The following is a 22083-nucleotide window of genomic DNA, read 5'->3' on the forward strand; positions in this document are numbered from 1 at the left end:
CAGGTTTGCCTGGAGGGGTCCCAGCCAGATAGGTACAGGCCACAGGTGTTTGGGGGAGGTAACAGGCATGTAAAGTCACACATGTAGGGGAAACCACAGCTTTGCTGGCTATGCAGTCCTGGCTAGGTGGGGAAGGCCACGGATGCTGGGTGTTACAGATGTGGGTAGGGTAGCTCACTGGTGTGTTTGAGGGTCACAGCTGGGTAGGGGAAGTCAAGAGGTGTGAGGGCAACGAGGGCAGGAAGCCACAGCTTCTTCCTTGCCCTCTTTTGGCTGGCTCCATCATCTCATGACCTTATAGACCAACACCTTCATCTTCTGTCCAGCAGACTTCTCCCAGCCATGGCCATGAGGGCTGGGCATCCTTCCGCCTCAGCCTTCTCCCCCCACCGCATGAACTGATGTTGCCTTCCCCGTGCTACTGCTTAGCCCCCTTCCCTCCATTCTCTGCTGTCGCTCGGCTGTTGTCAGCCAGAGGGAGGAGGATCACTTTACAACCTGAGCTGGCATCAGCGTGGTGGGGCTTGCTGCTCCGGGCTCTGCTCTGCTGACTGCCTCTGACTTGGCCTCTGTATCTGGTGTGCGTCAGGAGGACAGGGCCCTTTGCTGATGTTGCTCACGGATGCAGCCCAGCCCAGCCCAGCCCAGGTACATGTGTATGCTGTTTGCTGAACAGGTGAGACGGTCACCGCCGTCAGGCAAAGTCAGGCGTGGTGGCGCTCGAAGGCGGCCCTTCCTGCCCTTCCTGCCTTTCCTGCAGTTAACACCCTGGCCATGCCGCAGCCCAGGACTGAGGCTGAGCCCGAGCCAGGCTGTGTTCAGTCTCAGCTGTGTTCCGACTTCCTCCAGCCTTTGCCTGCATTTTGTCTCAAGCTTCCCCTTCCCCTTTTAAAACTCACTGTAGAAGGCACTTCCACGAGGATACCTCCCTTCAGTCTTTGTGGCTGGGCTGCCCCCCTTCACCACTTGGCTCTTTCTTGAGTCTGTCTTTCCACAGCCAGTGTGTGCTGAGGGCAGGGCCCGCATCATCACTGACATGGACAAGGGGACCCCAAGTGAGGGTCTGATGGCTGAGGACAGGGGCTGAGCCCCTTCAGAAGCAGGGGAATGAAGCAGGCCGGAGCTGGTCTGATGACTCCAGATGCTACTTCTCTCCCCTGGGAAAGCAAGGGACAAGCCACATTCTCCCAGTGCCAGGAAGGAGCTGACCTTTAAGAAGGTCTCTGCTCCCAGACTCAAGATGTCTCCTTCTTGCCCCAACATAAATCTTTGCAGTGGGTCAGGGACAAGACTTCAGGATTCAGGTCCCAAACCCCAGTGGAGACCTGTGACCCAGCTGGGGAGAGGTATGTGGGGCTGGAGTCCACTGCCCTTGGGAGCAGGGAGTGGAAGATACGCCCTTGCCTATGGGAACAGCAAGGAGGGGTAGTCTGGCTGCCTGCCCAGCTAGGGAAGATCAAATATCCACTTCCCCGTTCTCCCTGGGTGGGCAAGGCGAGGTGAGTGGCACTGGGCCAGGGGGGACCCAGAAGCAAGGAGCAGAAACACAATGAGCCTGGTCCCTCACAGAAGGCTGGGCCCAACCACTTTCCAATCAATATGGAGAAAGCAAGACCCTGGGTGTTGGGATGGAATGTGAATCCCTCTGTTCCCGGCGGCCCCAGCCTCAGCAGGCAGCTGCAGAATGGGCAGCTCTGGGCCTCCAGGTTCCACGGAGTGCATTTGACAGACTTCAGGAAGTCCCCAGCACAGGGTCTCATAGAGACAGAGCTGCGCTCAAACCTGAGAGACACTGGGATCTCTGTCACATGTCCTGCCTAGGTGCACACAGTCTAAGCACAGAAGCAGTTGTTTTGTATTTAATTTACAAAAGAGACCCCAAAATAATAATAATAAACTATCCAAGGGCAGGAGAGTAGGGTCAGGTCCTCTCTGGCCCAGCTGAGCCCCTCTTCCTCTCTGGCAGGGAGAGAAGGGGCCTCTCAGGGAATTGCCCCTCCCCCTTAGAACAGGGGGGTGAGAGCTGGTATGGATGCCCTACCAGGCATCCCCAGGGATCTGCCCCCTTGGGGCTCCAGTCTGTCCACCTCTTGCAGGCTCCTACGTGCCCGGCAGAGCCCTTGTGGCAGAGGCCAGCTTGCCCAGCGGCCGGGTGAGAGATCCCTATCAAGTCCAGGTCAGGGCCAGGGCTGCCACAGTCAGCGAGCCGGTGAGGTGGGACCCAGCCCCGGCCCCATGGGCACCCCCAGTTGCCCGTGTACGGTCCCACTGGCATTGCTCGCCACCCCAGCCTAAGTAGCACTGACAGCGAAAGTGCATCTGCAGGTAGTTGAGATCAGCCCAGCTGAGCTCCCCCTCCGGCCGCAGCTGGGGCTCACCCGGGACGTGGCTTGGCACCAGGCGGAAGCTGCTGGCACTGAGGTGCAGGAAGGTACTGGTGCTGGGGTCACGGCGTACACAGCGCCCGTGGCCGTGGCACTGGGCCCAGCTGCAATACTGGGCAGCCCAGGACACGTTGACTACGTAGGGGACCAGCAGCCGTGTCAGGTAATCCTTGAGGTACTGGCAGGTCTCCTGGGGACAGAGGCCAGGGATCAGGTCAGTGGCCTTAACCCACAGGCCCGGATAGAAACTCTGTGTTCACCCCGCAGTGCCTGTACATTCTTGTAACAGCACGCACATGTGTTCACATACATGCGTGCTCCAGCCCTGACTGCCCGTTTCCACTGAGAAAAGAGGTGGCTCCAGAGGTGAGCCCAGGGCATGGGGGTAGGGTAAGGGGGAAGGGTGGACCTCTGAGGCTGTTCAGGACAGCATGATCCCTTTCCTGGGAATAGGGGAGGGACTCTTTCTTTGTTGGGACCAGAGGCGCCTTGGGAGGGAGACAGACAAAGGGCCCCATCTAGGTTGGTTTGCCCACCTTGAGGTAGGCAGCCGAAAGCTGCAACTCTCTGCCTGTCCCCCACTCCCGCAGACTCCGCTCTAGTAGGCTGGGGTGTGGGGGGGTCTTACTCACCGTGCTGGTGGTGTAGCCTGCATCCCCCCAGAGGATGACCCCGGCCGCGCCCAAGGCTGCACTCTCACCAATGGTGGAGATGAGATCCATCTGTGTGGGAGGAGGACGGTCACTGGGGAAGACTGAGACCACAGGATGAGGACCAGACAGGCTGGACAGGCCCCCACCCTGTTCTGACTTTCTGGTCCCCTCAGCCCCGTACCCCTTCCCACCCTCAGGCAGAGGCTGTTTCCCTTTCTCACTAGATGCGCAAGCCATTTGCATTCCTACTCAGGCTTCCATTTCCCAAGCCAATGGCCTACTCAAATCTAGGATGTATCTATCAGGATGAACTCCAAAGTCAGGGAGCCTAGTCCCAAGTCCCTGCTCTGTCCTGGATGTGCTGGGAAGCTTTGGGCAAATTTCTCAGCATCTCGACCTGAATGTTCTCATCTGCAAAATGGACCTAATGATGCCACCCTTTCACAAGGTCACAGAGAGAATGACGGGAGGGGATGGAGAGCAGCCAGTCAGCTGGAGGGCAGGAGGCCCCCTGCCTACCCCACCCCCACCCCCACAGTGGTTGGGGGTGGCGGGGGAAGGCACGGCCGCCGAAGGCACATACCTCGCTCAGCCCCGTGAGCCTGCGGCTATAGGTGGGTCGCGTGAACACGTAGACCGGGAGCGCGTGGGTGGCGTGGTGGGTGTGAGCCACGCGGAGGGCCTCCTGAACCCGGAAGCTGACGAAGTTGCGGCCGTGGGTGGAGGACGCGAGGGCCTCATCCAGGTAGACGGAGGGGAAGAGGGCTGTGCTCTCCGCCCACAGCCAGGCCAGCTGGTCGTTTCGGGAGACCTCGACATCAGGGCAGCGGCCCGTATAGGTTTCCCAGTTCTGCACGTAGTCGTGGTTGTAACAGTCGGGGAAGAGGTAGAAGCCCCAGAGGTGCCGTGGTCTCACGGCCTTGACAAAGCGCAGCGTCTCCAGCATGAACTGCCGGGCGGCAAACTCAAACTCGTACTGCGCCTGCTTGACCACGCGCTCTGCCGGCCAGTCAGGGTGGCGAACAGCCACCAACTGGTATGACGACTGGCGGTATATGTCCTTGTCCTGCCAGTTGCGCACCCACACGGGCCGCCAGTCCTCCCAGTCGATGACCGCCAGGCCCGCGGGCTCCTGGGTACGGATGTAGTGTTCCACATGCTCCTGTAGCATCTTCAGATGCGCCCAGAGGCTGCCATTCTGCGGCACACCCCCGTGCACAGACCGTCCCATGGAACTGAAGCGTGGATACAGGCCCAGCCGATCATGGTAGAAGATGGTGATATTCTGGTTCACGAAACCCTCGTTAGGTGAGGCCTGAACATCAAAGGCCTTCAGGTCCAGGGGCACCTTGAGGCGAGGGCCACAGTCTTGTGTGGGCACATCCCATGCTACCACGAAGGGCCGGCCGGTGAAGATGGGTGGCGCTGTGGGCTTGAGCTGAGTGGCCCATGCCACCAACACCAGGGCCAGTGTGACGGCAGGGCACAGGCCTGCCCACATGCTGGGGGCTGCAGGAAGATGGTGTCACCTGCCTGGCACCAGCTCAGGAACTGGGGGAAAGATGGGAGAGAGCAAGTCAGTCTACAAAATCCTGGAGGTGCCCACCCCAAACCTATTCACAATCCCACAGCCCAGGCTCTGTTGGGGCACGGTGCCCAGGCTGTTCAGACCCTGTTAGGTGAGTGTTACAGATCTGAGAGACCACAGGCCAGTGAGGGGAATGCAAGACACCCTGGAAACTCACTGCCAGGAACATAGGGCTCCTTCCTGGAGCAGGTGGCTTATGGCTGGGCAGAGACCTCAGGTAGGTCTGTGACTCAGAACTGGCAGACTGAGCCATGGACTCGCTGCTCAGAAATAGAGATATCTGCATACCACCCAACACAAGGTTTCAGAAAGCCCCGAACCAGAGGCCCACTCTGTACCCCGTGAAGAATTCCCGATCCAGAGAAATGATAGCATTTGGATAAGGCAGGGCACAGCTCATGCAGCCACCAGGAAGCTGGAACACAGCCGCGGAACTGGTATCTGTGTAGCACCCGCCCGGCAGAAGAGCGGGGCTGTCAGGACTTTGTCTCGAGCGCAGACACTCTCCCAAGCTTGGTGGAGGCCCGCACCGGGACAAAGGGGCGGCGGACCTCCCACGGCGGCGCCAGCGAACCGGCCCCTCCCTACGCAACCGCCGGGAATGCGCGCGCGCGCGCCCGCCCGCCAGGCGGGTCCGGGGAGGAGCTCACTTCGCCTGGCCTTTGTGCGGGACCCCGCCCCCGCCCCGCACGTGGGGCCTCAGCCGGACCGGGTTGGGGGAGGGTTCTTGGGCCGTCCAGCTGGGCGCATCCCGGTGGGTCCAGAACTCAGCCTGTGTGGGAACGCCGCTAGGTTTGTACTGCTCGCCCTCACCTCGCGCGGGGCGCTGCCGGGACCCGCGCCATGACCACCGCCATCCCCGGCCCAGCCCGGCCCACTCCAGCCACTCGCCGAGGCGCGGCCCGGGCACGGCGCCTCTGCTGCTCCACCCCCCCAAGCCCCGGCCCGCGGGCTCTTTAAGAATCCAGAGCGGAGGTGGGCCCGGGGCAGGACTTGAGGCCGGGGCGGGAAGGTGTTCCTGACTTTCACGCAGCCAGTGCCGCGTTTCGGCCTCCAAGGTTCTCAGATCCTCCGCCGAGGAATGTGGCCATCCATCTGGGGCCGTGAGGCCCCTCCGAATGGGGCTTTCTTCTGGATTCTGAGGCGCGAGCTCTAATCAGCCCAATATATCCTCCCCCGCCAGCTCGCGGCCGGTGGTACAGTCCTCCCGGCTCCGCCGCGCGACCAGCCGCTTAAAGGGACAGCGCTAGGGACTGGAGTCGCGGAGGGAATAAAGAAGGTGGTGTTCCTCCGCCCGTCTATAAGGTGGTGCTGAGGGACCCGGGGCCTTGGCTGGGGGCAGCAGAGGATCTGGCCCTGTACCCGCGAGTGTGGCTTCCAGCTCTGCGGCCATTAGTTTGGAAAGAGAGACAGTGACCAGTGCCGACCTCGGACCTCCCGGGACTACAACACCCAGTGCCCTACGTATCAGGGCTCCCTTCCCCCCATTCCATTCTGAAGGGAAGCCCCGCCCCCTGCTAGTCTTGGGGAGGGGGCTAAGCACCAGCCTCTCAGCCCCTGCTGGGCTGGGCCGAGGCTGTGGGTTGTCTTGGCAACACGACCTTTGAGTCGCAGCTTGGCGGGTTCCGCTGGGGTCTGTAAGCCCAGCGGGCCCTGGGGATAGGGCCCCCAGCCCGCGACCTGCATTCGGGACAGGCCCATGCCTGGGCTCCCATTCCTTCCTGCCCAGGCTCTCTGGAGGCCTGTAGGAGCCTCCCAGCCTTTATTTCAACCTGAGGAGGCTGCTACCCCCAGAAGTACCCGGCCCAACCGCAGAGAGAGCCAGCCTGGCTAGAGGGGTTTTCCCCGGGCCTCCACCCGGTATCATGAGCCCTTTCGTCCCACAAGCCCCTCCCGCTGGGGAGCAGCCTTGGAGCCGGACCGGGCCAAGATCTCCCTGCGTCTAGATCCTCTGCCCCTTAAGGGGCTCAGCTCCCCCAAAGTGCCCGGGTCTGCATCTCCAGCCCATCCCGTCTGCGCGCCAGGGAGGGGAGGGAGAAAGAGCTCCTGTGAGCGGATCTAAGGGGGTGCAGAGCAGTCGCCTGCACTGGGCTCACCTGTGTGGGAGCCCGTGGGCCCAGTAGGTCGGCGGCCTCCCTTCTTCCCTGGGTGAGCCTCTCTAGCTAAGCTACTCGCACCAGCTGCTGCCCCCCGGGCAGCCCGCCGGCGACTTGATAAACCCCATCCCCTCCCACCCGCTCCCGCCTCCCACCCCAACCCTTTTTCCTCACTTCCTGCTGCCCCTCTGAGGAAAGGGCCAGAAACAAGCGCGGGGGAAGGGACCGCCTTGACCCTGTTTCCCTCCGACGTGCCCTGCTGGCTGGCTGCCCTCCCCACCCTTCCCCCCCGCCTGCAGTATACCCTGGCTCTGGGAACTGCACCAGGTGACGGGAAGGCTGTAGGACTTGGCTCAGGTGACAGCCTCCGCCATGCCGGCAGCTTCCTAACCCTGAAAGCTCTTCTCCCTAACCTCCCCTTGGGGGTGAGGCTGGTCCTCAAATCCAGTAGCCTGTGAGTGAAGGGGCCCAGTGGTGGGATGCTTGGCTGACGGTCCCCCAAGGCAGGTGGTGAAGAAGGGAACCGGCTCCGGGGGGTTTTGGGGAACTTCCAGGAGCTGGGTCAATTTTTCCCACTGACAGCGGAAGCATCCCAAATGTGAGAGTGGAAAACATGTTGATGTAACATGCTGCGCAGCGTGGGGGTTGGGACAGGGGCTGGGAGGGGTCTATAGGCCCCCAGATTCCTGGGTGAACTTCACCAAGACACTGTAGAGTAGGGAGCTCATAACTTGGCTGGGAAAAGGGCTGTTTCAATGGGAGGGGCGTGCCCATAACAGGACTAGCCCCAGGCAAAGCTGCAGTGGAGTCCCAGCAGGCTGTTCTAGAGGGGTGAGCAAGACTGCACACCCTCAAATCACCCTCAGCCTACCCCATTCACCCTACTGGCCCACCTCCCTGAGGCCAGGGCCCCTCTCCTAACAGAAGGCCATGGAAGAAGACTGGGAAACTGGGTACACACCCTAGAGTACCACCGAGGACCAAGGAGTCCAGGACATGGCAAGGGAGGGTGTGTCCCCATACCATTGTGCTGGCTCCGTAAGGGACACAAGCCTTGGAAACGGCAAGGGTGGGGGCCCCTGGGGAAACAAAGGCCAGACCAGACAGTCCCAGGGCAGGGACACTTCCTCAGGCAGCCAGCAGGAAGGAAGTGAACACAGCCCAGTGGAAGGGAGTGGAAGAACACTGCCCTGACCCCCATTGTTTCCAGCTTTGGGGTCAGCTGGGGCAGGCTGAACCCAGGGAGTTCCCCCAACACTGGGATAGTGGTGATGGGAGATGGGATGCCATCTGGCATGGCAGAGTCCTGGCCCTGGGGCAGTAAGGGGGATAACAGAGGATGACAGGGCCTTATGTCTGGCATCTTATCAGGGAAGTGGGAAGGTGCCCAAAGAAGACCTACAAAGGCTGCACAGGAAGATCCTGCTCCAGATATGACAAATTTAAGCCTCCAAACGACTGGCAGGCCAACTCCCCAAACCCAGAAGCCTGTGTCCCTGAACTCCCTCTTTCCTAACTGGAATTTGGGCTGATGGCCAAAAGCCAAACCTAGCAGGGAACCAGCCTTCTAGCAGGGCCTGAGAAGTGTAGGCTGAATGTACACAGGGTCAGCAGGAGGTGAGAACACAGGGTCAGCAAGGAACAAAGAAAGTACTAAGTGGGTGAGTTCTGTCTGATGGAACAGAAGCCCCAAACCCATTCTCCTGGTGGTATCCACAGACAGTCCTGGGAGGAAGCAGGTGGGTTGGGGCTACATAGGCTGGCGGTAGGCCAAGGGCATGGTGGCACCCAGCTGATTGCTGTCCACTTAAGATGGATAGTGGAGGTCCATGGGGTTCGTGTTGTGACCTCATGTGGGGTCAGCTGGCATCGCTGGGGGCAAGATAGCTGTCCCAGAACTACCTGAGGTAATGCTGTCACCTCAGGTCAGGCAGATGGGGCCAATCCCTAGTGAAGCACCCCAAAACCTTCCAATTCCAGGAGTCTCCACCTATTAAACACAATAAAGTGAGTGGCCTTCCATTCTGAGGGGCCCTGCAGTGAGGGGTGTGTGAATACACTGCCACCTGCTGGCCACAGCTGGGATGGCCACAAGGGGGGCTCATCTCGACGATAAAGATGGGAGCCATTGGAGTGGCCCAGTCTAGACATGGGATGTCACAGCAGATGCCACTCTTGTCTGCAGGGTCTACAAATAATTTTATTGAAACTAAACAAATAACACAACATCCTTCTTAGATTGGGGGCCGCCCTTCCCAAGCCATTTCCCACACTCTTAAAAGCACAGAGCTTGCACAGTAAGGAATTAAAAAAAAAAAAGTCATTTTGATGTAGAAATCAGACTCTGCCCCAACATCATGGACTAGACTATTTACAGACTTTCACATTTTAAGTATTCCTTTATGACTGATCTCTCCTTTCTGTCTCTACCCAGGGGCTTCAGTACCTTCCATTGACTGATCCTGGGGGATGGGTATACTGTAGGGAAAGGGGTGGTGGGCTCCTCACAGCTTTTGACACCAACCTTAGGGGTGCTGTCCCTCACCAAAGGGTGGCAGATGGTCTCCTCCCTATGGCAGGGGTGTGTGTAAGTGTCGGGCTGGTACAAAGGCAAGGAGGATTAGACAAAGTAGGTGGGCCGGGGCAACTCCCCATAGGCACAGGCATCATAGCCCTTCCTGTTCCCGTCTTATGCCCTCTCAGCTGGGGTGTGTGTGTGCGTGTGGGGAGGACAATAAGTAGTTGCAGTGGGGAGGGATCAGTCCAGCCCTGGGTGGAGGAAGAATCCTCCCACACCAGTCCCATCTCCTATTAACAGCCAGAAAACTGTCCATCCATCTGGGGGTGGGAACAGATGAGAAGGTAGGCAGGAAGAATCAGGCTTGCACTGCCCCCCACCTCTGTCCAACATAGGAGGAATCGAGGTAGCAAACGGCTGAAATGCTCCAACAAGGGGGTAAGGGAAATGAGGGAAAGGAAGTTCCCACTTGTGTACAGTTCCCACAGCCCAGGGGCTGGAAGAAGGCAGACCTTGCTTGTAAAGTGCTGTAGTCCCTAGCAGGGCTGGGCCCTAGGCAAGCTTGGAAGAAAGCAGGCCAGGCAAAGGTGCAGGAACCAGGCATTCCTGACCGGCATATGCCCTGCCATGTTCCTTGCAGGGATTGCTGGGGAAGGTGGGCTGGTAACTCTGCCATTAGCCCTCACCAGCCGCCAGCCACCTCTTGTCCACATATAAACCAACACCCAACCAACACTGCAGGATTGCCCCGCTCACAGCTGAAGTTTCCAGGCCAATGCAGTTTATTCAGGGTTGTGGCCCCAGCTTAGGTTCCTTAATGGAAGCCACACCTTGAGCCTGGGGGTTTCTTGGTGGGGTAGGGAGCGCTTATGCCTGCCACTCCCCAGGCTCACACCTCATAGAGGATCACAGGAAAATCCACGTGGATGCGGGGAGGATCCAGCTTCACGATGCCCTGCCATGGAAACAGAGGCTAGTGAGGGCCAGCTCCTTCCCCAAGACATGCACATCCCACCATGACAGCAGACCACATCTGGGGTCTCCACACACTCAACACAGGCTCTATGACCACTGCCCAGACCCTCACCTGAGGAATCAGGTTCTTATGCACCCGCCTCAGCTTGGCCCGCTTCTGCCCATTCTTGGTGACGATTGTCTCCTCGTAGAACTCGTGAGCCAGATCCCCATCCTCATCATAGAACATGGAGCTGTGTGGAGAGAGAGGGAACGGGCTGGGCTGGAGACCCACACCCAGTCATGGCAAATGACCAGACTACAGGGAAATGCGCCCACCTCCAAATGGGGAGCAACCTTGGTGGGAGGAAGAGAGGATAATATGCCCGAAGAATCCTTTGTTTAGGGCTTGGGGTCTACTAGAAGCAAGTGGGGAGTGGGATGGTAGCCAGTGCTACTCTGTCAGTCTCCCAGAAGAGAGATCAATCAGAGCACGTTGTCATGGCAGCCACAGCCAGTTCTCATCACTGGTTTGCTCAACAAAAGCAGCCATTCCAACATCAGGCCCTTGTCTTCACCCAGGACTTCTAGAGTGGGCAGGATGATGGCTTGGGCACGTGTCTCTCTCCAGAAGATGCTGCTGGCCCTGGGCCAACCTGAGATGTCAGATGCCTGAACTAGAAGGGAGCCTAAAGAGAAAAAGGTTGAATCCTCCCCACCCACCCCAGATGGCTGGTGTGGCCAGACTACCACTGTTGAGTCTCCCTAATATCTACAGCCAAATCTCCAACATCACTTGAGTACCATTTCCATTGGCCCACAAGGAGGAGGCCAGTATAGCGCTCCTATCTGGACCCGTGGAAAAAGAGAAGGGAGGTCAGTACTCCAGATGTGAAGAACATACCTGGGTGAAGGTCTTTTTACCAAGGTTCCATCCTCAACACTGGGGCCCAGTCCTACTTTCGCGGCTACTATCCTCAGAGGTCTAACCCCACGACGGTGGGGAACGAAAACAGTCAAAACAGGGTTATTCTTCCTTCAGAAGAATTGGGGGAGAGGGAGGCTAGGAGCCTTCAACTTTCATGCTGGGCAGAAGGGGATGAAAGAAAGAAATTCTGAAGTCTCAGGGAGGCTCCAGCTCAGCTTTACCGTGCCCGCCCATGGACAAGCCTCAGGCCCACTCTTCCCCTAGAGAGACCTTCCAAGCAGCCAGATCGCTAGGGACTGACTGCTCTGCTTTCCCCACCCCTTGCTCCCACGGGTGCCCGAAACATCCGACTCCTCCTGGAGCTCCCTGTGACGGGGAGCGCCCCGCTGCCCGCCTGTCCTCCCCGGGGCGGAATCCGCGCCCTTACCCGCGGCGCGTGAATACGAAGGGGGGCACGACTCGGCCTCGCGGCCGCACCAAAGCTTGCTCAGCGACCGACGACTCCGGGCCTCCGCCCCCCGCCGCCGAGGCGAAGGGCCACAGGCCCCGAGCTTTGGAGCCGCTGGCGCCCATGTCAGGGCCGCCGGCGCATGGCGAGCCCCTCGGCCGCTTTGCTTTCACAGGGCCGTGGGCGCCGCCATGCCCTGCCCGGGCCTCCGCTCGCAGGTGCCGCCGCCGCCGCTGCCGCCGCTGCCGCCGCCGCCTTCTGTAGGCTCCGCTGTCTCCACGGAAACCTCACTTCCGCTTCCGCACGCTCCGCACGCTGCCTTCTCTGATTGGCTGCTTCTCTCGTCGGTCCGCGGGGCGGGACCAATAGCGGCTCTCGGAAGCTAGGCATCCCAGCAGGAACCGCGAAACGTCAGGTCCCAGCAGGCCACGCTCTCCCCAGCTGGGACAGCTCCTACCCAGTCAAGCGGAGGTTGTGTCCTCCTGCTTTCAAGTGTGGCGTCTCCGACGTCCCCGGCCCCCAGAAGTCAGGTCCAGCGGGCTGCCCAACCACCAGCTTCCCCACAACCAGCCCTTTAGGGCTGCCCCAGCCAGGCCCCGCATTGCCCGCCTGGCTTCGTTTTATACCCACACCGTTTCTGTGATCACCACTGTTGCATGTAAAGAAACCAAACCTAAAGAAAACTAGGTAATTGGCCAAATGCATAGCTACGGTCAGTCTGAAAAACTTTGGGTTCAGTGTTCTTTCCAAACCCACTAGAAGGCATACTTCACGAAGGCAAGAATTAACAGCTAGACCTTCGGGGCCATGAGCAGCATCTGGTCCTGGTCCATAGTAGCAGTTCAGTAAAAACGCCTCCCACAGCTTAGAGTGTGTGTGTATGTGTTGGGAAGGGTGTGGTTTCCCTAAATTCTAGCTTATATTCTTGCCTGACCTGAACCCCCATGGTGGTGCGTGTTTACAGTCCCTATTTGTACCCCCACATCCTTCAAATATTGGTCAAATGGTGACTTTTAAAAGGTGCTCTATGAGCCTGTCCATCACCCTTGGTAGCCACTGGCACGAGGGCAACTTCAGTTGAGGACCCATAATAAAGAGTTCCAAAGCAGAAATCTTAAATCTTTATTCAGCCAATTCTCTTCAGGCCCCAGGCCCTGATGATGACTGTCACCCCCACCCCCTTCCCCACAGGAGGCATGCAGCTGAGGCCACAAAATAGTACATACATTCGCACACATCATCAAAAATAACTGAGGGAAAGACCCTCGCTTTGATAGGCAAAGAAGGCACAGACCTGGACCAGTGCCCACATTCACACAGACCCTGGCCTAGGGACATCCTCCTTGGAGGAGGCACTGAGGCACTGTTGCTGCACCATGAGCCAGCATTCCCTGACCCCAGTGTGTGTGAGGAGTCAGAAGCCACTGTAGAGGGAAACCTAGACTCGTTCCCCACGCCTGCCTTATGTTGAACACCTGCCCTTGGCTCCGACTGTCCTGACACCCCATCTGAGACCCAACACATACGACCCTTCCCCATAGATGAGGGCCCTTATCCCTGCAAACATGACCCTATTCTGTTTGTAGGGTTTCCCAAGATTCTGGTATCTGAGACATGAATTAAAGAGACTTAATTCTGCTCAATCCCTGCTGCAAGCCTGGAGCAGCTTTCTGAGGCAACCCCGGCCCAGCATGACCCACTACACAAAGGGCAGAAGAGCCATGCTCTGCTACACCTATGCGTGGACACAGGGGGCCAGCTCCTTTGCTGTTCTCTGGGCTCATTCCCCTGGTAAGAGATGACCTCCATGCACACTCATTCTTCAAGCCACATGGGCCCTGTCACACTCACACGGCACGCTCTCGGCGCTGCCTACTCTCCTCCTTTCCCCCAGGGGTACAAGAGGTCACCCCAGGGGACAGGCATGCAGGGCTTCCTGGATCTTCTGACGGCAATAGGAGTACTTTTGCAGGATCTGGCGCAGGTGTTCCTCTTCCTCCCGCTGTAAGATGCGCAGGAAGTTGTGTAGTTCGGGCATGCTGAAGGCATCCCACTGCAGGTGGAAAGGAGGGAAACAGGCTGCAGCAGGCATGGCCAAATCAGCAGGCCCTCCCCAGCGAAGAGCAGCAGTCATGTCACACAGCTAGGATAGGGCTTTCTAATGTTACGTTCTTGCCTGAATGGCCTGTGCTAGGATTCTTGACAATAGTCTGTAGAGAAGATGGGCCCCATAAAGTAGAGCAGTCACCTTGAAGACAGGCAACCAAACCAGATGTCACCCAGTTATCTGTGGAAAGGCTATGTCCACACTCTGAGTTTAATACTACTCCACAGACCCAAAACTTTGAAGCTAGAAAGCTTCTAGGTAAAAAGTCATAATGGTTGAACAGGAGCCTCCCTGATGTGGGCCCATCTGTGGTTTTTTTTTTTTTTTTTTTTTAAAGACTTTATTTATTTGACAGACAGAGTTCACAAGTAGGCAGAGAGGCAGGCAGGGAGGGAGAGAGGAGGAAGCACGCTCCCCGCCAAGCAGAGAGCCCGATGTGGGACTCAATCCCAGGACCCTGAGATCATGACCTGAGCCGAAGGCAGAGGCTTAACCCACTGAGCCACCCAGGTGCCCTGTGTGTTTTGATCTGGCTTGGAATCACCATACTATCAGAGGAATTCCTGTATCTCCTGAGGACTTTCCACAACAGAAAAGAACAGACCACCAAGACAATTCTTCCCGGCATCTTCGGACAAGCCTGTGACCTTGGCTTGAGTGGCCTGGAATGCTTCACTGTAGCTACAAGGTTCACATACTCTTAAAGAGGCTTTGCAGGGCTTTTTCTCCAGTCCTACTCTTCCTTCCAACTTTACTGCAGCTGTGACCCATCAGCCTTATCCAGTGACAACCAAGAAGCCAAAGAAGGCTGGGTACTCACATTCACCTCCCCAGAGTCATTTTCCTTGAGGACAAAGCTTAGGGCCTTCTCGCTGGGCCCTGCAAGGAGCCGGAGCCGCAGGGGCTGCTCGTCATCCGACAGCTTCCGGAGGTACACTGAAGGCCAGGCAGGGAGAAGAAAGTTACCTGATTAGAGTCAGGCCCAGCCCATTCAGCCCCTTACACATGGTGCATGCATATATACCCTCATACATGGCGGGGAGGGAAGCCTACCTTGGCCATGGCGTTCAGCCCGCTCAAAGAGTGCAAACTTGCGGGGGTCATCCACCACCAAGAATTTGCGAAGTAGGGCCTCAATGACCTCACGTGCCCGCGTGCGTGACAACACATGCAGGTGCTTGACAGCATCCTTGGGCAGGTAGAAGGAGGTACGGCGCCTCACAGCTGTGCCCCGCCCTGTGCCCCGCCTGGCATCCTGCAAGGAGGGTGGCTTCTTGCTGGAGGGCACTGAGACAGGGCGTACCAGCTTCAGTTGAACCTTGATGAAGCCTGTGTAGGAGCCATCCTTGTTCTAAAGAGAAAAAACCAAACCATGACTATGTTCCACATGAGATGGAACAGATTTGGACACTGCTAGTCCACTTGGGGCTAGGCTAGGTGTAAATAAATTACTGCTTAGGCCCACCCAAGAATACCTTAGCTGTGACTTCAGCTGTAGCCTCTCCCCACACCCCCTTCCCCAGGCTGTCAACTCACCAGGCTCATGAAGAGGTTGCTGTTGATCTGGCTATTGTACTCCTTGATCTTCTGTTCAACCTCAGCCTGAGAAAGGTCAGGTGTTTCCCACTCCACAGGCTCGTCCTGTAAGAGGGGCCAGCATGGACACAGGGTCCTTAAAAGAACCCACCCCACTGCAACGCACGTTACATACAGGGAGGTGAGTCTGCATGGGCCACTTTGAAAAAGCAGCCTTTGGAAACTTTGGAAACAAAGCTTGAGTCCTGATGAGAAGAAGCCACCATTGCTCCTGGTTTTGCATGCAATGAATGGGCAGAGCAACGGCCAAGTCATTTGGCTTCTTTATGCTGCCTACATGGGCCCTCCTTAACACTGGGTGAGGCTCTAAGGATACCTTAAAACCAAGAAAACTGAAGAGAGAAGGCCAGGGGCCAGGAAAAGATGTGGGATTCTTATTGACAATAAAAGCAACTTTCAACTGCACAGCCTGATTCCAGCACCTTAGTTAGGTGGGGTCAGGAGTGTTCTGGAGAAGGGAGACCACTCTGCCACTCTGCCCCAGCAAAGGGCCATGACCACCCGGCAAGAGGTCTGGGACTGGTGCACACCACGAGCCCAGCCAGGCACAGGCATGAGGGTAAGGGCAACCTCTACAATTTTAACACCTTCTGGTGAGGGATCTGGGGCCAGCCCCATATGTCTCACACAGAGGGAGGAAACCACTGTGTCATGCCATTTGATCTTGGCCAAGCTGCGCCAAAGGCAGCTTCAGGCCAGGCTCCAATCTGCCTCCTGGTAGAGCTGGTCCCACAAGTGCCAAGCAGGTAGGCTTCTGCATCTCCTCCCTCCTGTCTGGAGGTTCAGCCCAAAGACTTTTTTCCCTCTACCACTCAGCCCATCCCCCACTCCTCCAGGGGCTGGATTCTTGTTGGAAGGGTGGAGTATGGACCAGGGAAGCCAGGGCTCTGAACAAACACTTTTCTATCAAACTCCCCAGTTCCATTGCATCAGCCTTACTTCCTGTTGACGTCAGGCCCTGGCTGGAATGGGGGTGTCACAGATGCAGCTGAGATCACTGCTGACCAATGCTTTGTCCCAGGGGAATTCTTACCAGCTGGGCTCCTCCAAAATGACTTGTGTCTAGCTCTGAGCCCAGGAGAGGCAGGCTTCTCCCTAACTGGTGCTTTGGAGCCCCCAAGCTTAAACCGTCCGATGGGGATGAATAAGGAGGACACATTAGATGGTAGGGTGCTCTTCATCTAGACAGCCTTTTAGCAGTATGCTCTTTACCTAGAACTTTCCAGTAAGTATGTGGCACTTAAAACTTAGGTTGGGGCCTCAGAAGGGGGCATTGGGGGAGGTGTGGAAACTGAAGCCTACTTGTTTCCCCAAGTTTCAAAAAAAAAAAAAAATCTGGATGGAGGAGAGCACTAAGAAGTGAAAATCTCAGCAGGGAATTTTCGAAGAAAAATTTTCTTCGAAGGAAATCTTACTGGGGGCAGGGAGGAACCCTCCAAGACTAGTAAAGAACAAATGGTGTGGGCCCTGGGAAATGGGAGATTTGGAGGGTAAAATGAAGGCTGGAGCCTGGGAATAAAGGGAGGATGTGTTTGTTCAGGCTGGAGGAGAGGGCTTGGGACAGGAGGGAGTACTAGGATAGGAGAGTGCTGTGGGGCAGGAGAAAAGCCGAACAAACTTCCAAACCCCAGCAAGAAGGAATAGAATTCTGTTTACAGAACGGTGAGCACAGAGATGGCACCAACTTATTTCCCTTCCTTGTGATGGTTCTGAGCTCCAGCCTGAGGATGAGAACACTTGCTCCTTTTTCTTCCTTCCCAGGTCACCTAGGAGCCCTGGACTGGGGTGCAGTGATGCACTGATCTATGTTCCAGTCTCTTCCCCTCTCCAGGTGAACCTCCCTTAGGTTTTGTTTGTTTGTTTTTGCCTCCCTTAGTATCTTTACTCATAAAATAAGGGACTTAGACTGGAGGCATTGCACTGTCCTGTCAGTATTCTAAAAGAATAAGAAGTTTCTTTTTCTGCTTCCAAAGCTTCCTGCTGGAGGATTCCAACAGCCCTCTGTGTGCACAGCAGGACCATGGAGTTTCCCTTCTCCCACACTATGGTGACCCACCCTCCACTCTGCCACTGTCCATAGTGACTGATGGCTTGTATTTTACCTACAACTGGGGACTCCCCAGCCACCTTTTCAACTGGTTAGTGTCTTGTGGTTTTCTCACTGTTTCACAATGGAAAATGGCTCAAACCTGAGTGACAGAAAGTCCCAGGGATCCAGTCAAACCTTGCACCAGTCAAGTGACCCAGAGTCAAAGGTCTGGGCTGAATTTTTGAGTAAAATTTAAAGAGTACAGGGGTGCCTGGGTGGCTCAGTCGTTAAGCGTCTGCCTTCAGCTCAGGTCATGATCTCAGGGTCCTGGGATCGAGCCCCACATGGGGCTCCCTGCTCAGCAAGAAGCCTCCTCCCTCTTCCACTCCCCCTGCTTGTGTTCCCTCTCTTGCTCTCTCTGTCAAATAAATAAATAAAATCTTAAAAAAAATTTTGAAGAGTACAAAATTGTCATCTAAAGACTCACAAGTCCCTTTCCGTGGCGCATGTAAGGAATTCTGCTGCATTCCTGCAAGGTATTCGGAGCTTCACGGTCCCCATCTCTCTTTCCTCTTGCTCTGTGCAGGGTGCTCTCCTGAGGTGTACCAGCTCCTGTACAGTTACTTGAGCTTGGTGGTCACACTCATGGCACACAGAGGTTTCTGATAATGGGGACACCTAGAAGACTCAGGGAGGAACAGCTGCTCCAGCATCCCATCTTATAGTCCTGGATTAGTAACTCCTATCTCTCTTGATCCCACCTCTGAGCTTTGTACAATCTAGCCTGCCTCACCTCCCGTGGATAAATGCTCCTGTTTGCTTACAGTCCAGAACTAGGCTTCCTTTCCACCTTCCTTCCCATCGGTGTGGACCTCTAGGAAGGGTATTTAGGAATCTAAATACCTAAAATACTTAAAGTATTTAGGAATCTCAATACCCTTCCTACAGGTCCACACCGATTTGAGTATATGTGCTGCCTAAGCGAGCACTCCAGCAAGGTCCACTCCAGAATCCTCCACATTCCAGAAGCCAGAAGCCAGTGGCAGGCCAGGACTAGTAAGAGGTGGGGACTCAGCTGGCTCCGTCCAAGAGTGCATATGGGGGGGAGGAGGAGGGAGAGTCCGAACTTTCTTCCTAAACACATTTCCCAGTTCCCCGAGAGGACACCTCCCTTCCACTTCCTCCCACCACCCCCACCCCCGTCCCCTAGAGAGGAGGTGGGAGCGTCTAAACGCGGAAATCGAGGTGCTCGTCCAGACTGAGCGGTCGGCTTTACTCATAGGTGGATAATGCCCATTCCGGGTCTACCCCAAGCCACGTAGCTGCTTCCCCTGGTTCAACCGGTCTGTGACAGAGACATCAAGGCCTCGGCACCCGGCATCGAGGCGCTGAGAGCCCCGCACACGGTTCCGCAGGCTGGGCCCGGGGCGGTATGGAATCCCAACTGACGGAGGAGTGGGACTGCCCACAAACTCGAGCAGATAACTTAGTGTGAAGGGGAAGGGTCCCAATGACTGTCACCGGCCCGCCGCCCAAACCCCGGCCCCCACCTGGTCCCGACGCGGCCTGCGAGCCAGTGAGGTACGAGCCGTGAAGTACTGTTCGAGCTCCGAGTCTGAGTCCTCCTGGCTGCAGTAACCACTGCTTGTTGTGCTGCTCCAGGTCATCTCGAAAGAAGGCGTCCCCGCATCCGCCTCGCCCATCGCCGCGCCCGCCCGCCAGCCAGCTCCCCAAGTCCCGTGCGCCGGTAGCCTCCAACCACCGCCCCTGGCGCGTGTGCGCGTGCGCCGCGATCCGAGTTCGCGCGGCAGCCGTTAACACTGAAACGTAGACAGCCAGGATCGGGCACTCATCTCATTGGGGGAGGGACTTCGGAGGGCGGGTTCCTACGCGCCACGCCTCCAGGAATGACCTCATAGCCCAGGCAGCTCGGCTCGGCTCTGCCTCGAAGACCCCTCCTCTCTTGGGGAACAGGTCCGAGCGTGTGCGCATGTGCACCAGCGTGGCCTCAAGACCGGATGCGGATGCGGGGAGGTGCGGAAATTGCGCGGACGCGGAGTTAGGGCGATTCCGGGCGGTCCGCGCGTAGTCGGCTTCCCTGGCACCCTTTCGAGCCCGCGCGCAGAATTAGCCTTTCTCTGTCGCGGGAAACCCCCCGTTAGAACGCTCTTTGCGCGTAACGCCGCGCGGCCTAAGCAACTCCTGCAGTGTGGCCGACAGGTCTGCGCGCCTTTTCCGTACGCCCCCCCTGCCCCGCGCTCACCACGTTCGTGTCCAGCTCCAGCGCAGGTTCCCAGCCCAGGTCCCGGGGCCCGCAGCAGTCCAGGCAGACAAGCGCGCGGCAACGGTAGTGGCATGTGAACTTGCAATCTGCAGAGAGGCCTGGCGGTGAGGCGGAGGAGCCCCAGCTACAGTTCAGAGAAGCATTCCGGGCACGGAAGAGAACCCCCGGGATGAAGGCCGTTGCCCGCCAGGCTCTGCATGACCGGCCTTATCTTAAGGTCTTGTTACCCCCCGCTGCTATACAGATTCTAGTATTGGTCCCCTAACGTCTGGAAACTGACGGGAAGGCCTCCGGCGGTTAGGGATCCAGCCTGTTGAACGGCTGAATCTTTCGCACTGAGTGCAGAATATACCCCTCCCTCATTGTCAGCGCCCCCCCCCCCCCCGCCATCTCCGCGCATTTAACAAAAGCCTTTAACGCTTGTTCTCTTCCGTCACTGTCTCTACATCCCTCGCACCAAAACTTACCAACATTCATCTACATACACTGCTTACCGTCCTCTCTCCTTTACCCATTCCAGTCAGGCTTGCCCCTCCCTCCAGAAAACGAGTTAGGGTCCTCAGCAACATGCGCAGGGTCGCATGCCAGGTCCCTTCATCCTCACCCCCTCAGCATCATTTGATGCTTACTCTCCTTGATTTCCAGAGCTCCTTGCCACCCCGGTTTCCCGGCAGCTCCTGCTAAGTTCCTTTCGTTCTGTCTCAACACCCAGATCTAATGGAGAGTGTCTAAGGCTCAGTCCTCATCACTGCCCTGCTCTGTGTACACTTACCTACACCAGATCCAAGACTTCCATCGCTGACCTCCCTCCTTAGGTCGAAGCCCCTGTCAACCCAATGTGGCCAAAACAACTCTTCACCTCCATCCTCCCCTCACCAGAGCACCTCATCTTAGCAAAAATTGCTACTATCCCAGTTTGATGTTAAAAAAAAAAAAATCAAAAATCACCCTTGATTCCTCTCTTCTCTTTGCTTCTGACACACACCCAAATTGTCCAGTATTTTATCTCTGTCCACTTTATTTCTCCTTGGGAACACTTCAGTGTTCCAGCCCTTGCTCATGGTTGGTATTCTGTCACAACCCTGGTGTTCAGGACAGACTCTTGTTCTGGATGAGAGGGTCTCCATGCCTACACAAGTCTGGTACACCTCTAAATGGTGTTTAGAGGGTGTCTATCCCTAAATGGGCTAGAGCAGTGACTCTCAACTACTCTCAATTCCAGTGGAATGATTTGTTTTCTGCCAGTGGCTGGTACACTCCCAGTGATTGATTCAACAGGTCTGAAGTCCAGGCATAGGGGTTTGGAGGGCTGTAAAATCCCAACCGATTCTAGCTAGTGTATATAGCCAGTGGGGCAGCAACCTCTGCTTGCTGGTGGGTGACTCCTGGGAGGCAGAAGGGCTGCTGGTGTGTGGTTGTGTTTCATGTTTTGGCACCTGGCTGGGTCTGCGATAGGTATTTGCTCAACAAAATTCCTATTTGCAGAGGACCCACCCAAGATACTTTCCCCCTGCCCCCCTCCCATAGGGGGTAAAACTTCCCCCATCCCAGAGATCCTGGAGAAGGACATGGTGAGTGAATCTTTGGGAAGGGGTGGGCCTGGGAACAGGGACTTATAGAGAGTGGTGGAAACAAAGCCTTTCTCAAGAAGAGCCAAGACACTTTAAAGATAAAAAGCTTGGAATCAGCACCTTATTCATAGTTATTCGTCGGCAGCTGCCTCTGCGCAGCTGTGCCCCGATGCAGGTGGAGTAGGACAAGGATATACACCATATATCCGCCTGCACTCTCTTAAACGACGGGTCAAAGCCAATGCACCTGGCCCGCGGGAACCGACCCTGCCGACCGACCCCCTCCTTTGCGACTTGACACGCAGCGCAGGCGCTGCCTCTTGGCCGCCCGTTTCGCTCTCGCCAGCGCGCGGGGCTGCTACTCACGCGCGCACTGCAGGCCCTTGCGCACGACGCCCCAGATGAAGTCGCCGCAGAGGTCGCACCACGTGTGCGTGGCGGGCCCCGCGGGCTGGAAGTGGTGGCCGCGGCCCGCGCCCAGTTGCCGTGCGGGATTGCGCGAGGTGCCGGGCGCTATACGCAGCGCGTTGGCACGCTCCAGCCGGGTGCGGCCCGGGCCGGCGCGCCGCGCGGGTTCCAGTTCCCTCAGTTCAATGAGTTCAGGTTCCGTGGACATGGCCGATTCCGGCCCGGACTCCCGCGGGCTCTGGGCGCCCGCGAGCGCGGGGCGGGCGGGGCCGCGGGGCGGGCCGCGATACGGCGCCGCCCCCGGGATCCCGGCAGGGCCGCGGGAGAGGGTCGGGGCTAGCGGCGCAACGGAAACCTGGGCGCTAGGGCTGTGTCGGCGCGCAGGCTGAGTGGGGTGGCGAGGGCGTGGGATGGCGAGCGCTCTCGCAGGGTCCGGGCCCTCGCTCTCCTTTTCTCCCTGCATCCCGGGAGCACCCCTCCTGCTGACACCAATGACGACCACCGCGAAAGGCCACTCGA

General features: G+C 57.3%; 3 protein-coding genes across 6 annotated transcripts; all 3 read right to left on the reverse strand.

Annotated features, from left to right (window-relative positions):
* Positions 1-1843: 1843 nt before the first annotated feature.
* HYAL2 (hyaluronidase 2) lies at positions 1844-6860 on the reverse strand. Of its 3 annotated transcripts, none has more exons than XM_032320622.1 (4): positions 6722-6860; positions 3621-4588; positions 3017-3106; positions 1844-2574 (listed from the first exon to the last, which is right to left on the reverse strand). In XM_032320622.1, the coding sequence occupies exons 2-4, from the start codon at positions 4536-4538 to the stop codon at positions 2167-2169; spliced, it is 1416 nt and encodes a 471-aa protein (XP_032176513.1). In that variant the 5' UTR covers positions 4539-4588; positions 6722-6860; the 3' UTR covers positions 1844-2166. The 3 variants fall into 3 exon arrangements, with proteins under 3 accessions (XP_032176513.1, XP_032176521.1, XP_032176528.1); XM_032320630.1 differs by lacking the exon at positions 6722-6860 and adding an exon at positions 5439-5867; XM_032320637.1 differs by lacking the exon at positions 6722-6860 and adding an exon at positions 4964-5232.
* Positions 6861-8901: 2041 nt separating this feature from the next.
* TUSC2 (tumor suppressor 2, mitochondrial calcium regulator) lies at positions 8902-11861 on the reverse strand. The gene is made up of 3 exons (XM_032320758.1): positions 11549-11861; positions 10327-10447; positions 8902-10194 (listed from the first exon to the last, which is right to left on the reverse strand). The coding sequence occupies exons 1-3, from the start codon at positions 11692-11694 to the stop codon at positions 10129-10131; spliced, it is 333 nt and encodes a 110-aa protein (XP_032176649.1). The 5' UTR covers positions 11695-11861; the 3' UTR covers positions 8902-10128.
* Positions 11862-12662: 801 nt separating this feature from the next.
* On the reverse strand, positions 12663-21848 carry RASSF1 (Ras association domain family member 1). Of its 2 annotated transcripts, XM_032320657.1 has the most exons (6): positions 21523-21848; positions 19565-19671; positions 15213-15317; positions 14730-15027; positions 14497-14612; positions 12663-13622 (listed from the first exon to the last, which is right to left on the reverse strand). In XM_032320657.1, exons 1-6 carry the CDS (start codon positions 21770-21772, stop codon positions 13476-13478), a joined length of 1023 nt encoding a protein of 340 aa, XP_032176548.1. In that variant the 5' UTR covers positions 21773-21848; the 3' UTR covers positions 12663-13475. The 2 variants fall into 2 exon arrangements, with proteins under 2 accessions (XP_032176548.1, XP_032176556.1); XM_032320665.1 differs by lacking the exons at positions 19565-19671; positions 21523-21848 and adding an exon at positions 18852-19547.
* Between the last annotated feature and the right edge of the window lie 235 nt (positions 21849-22083).

Source organism: Mustela erminea, chromosome 1, assembly GCF_009829155.1.
Source record: "Mustela erminea isolate mMusErm1 chromosome 1, mMusErm1.Pri, whole genome shotgun sequence".
NCBI classification, from domain to species: domain Eukaryota; kingdom Metazoa; phylum Chordata; class Mammalia; order Carnivora; family Mustelidae; genus Mustela; species Mustela erminea.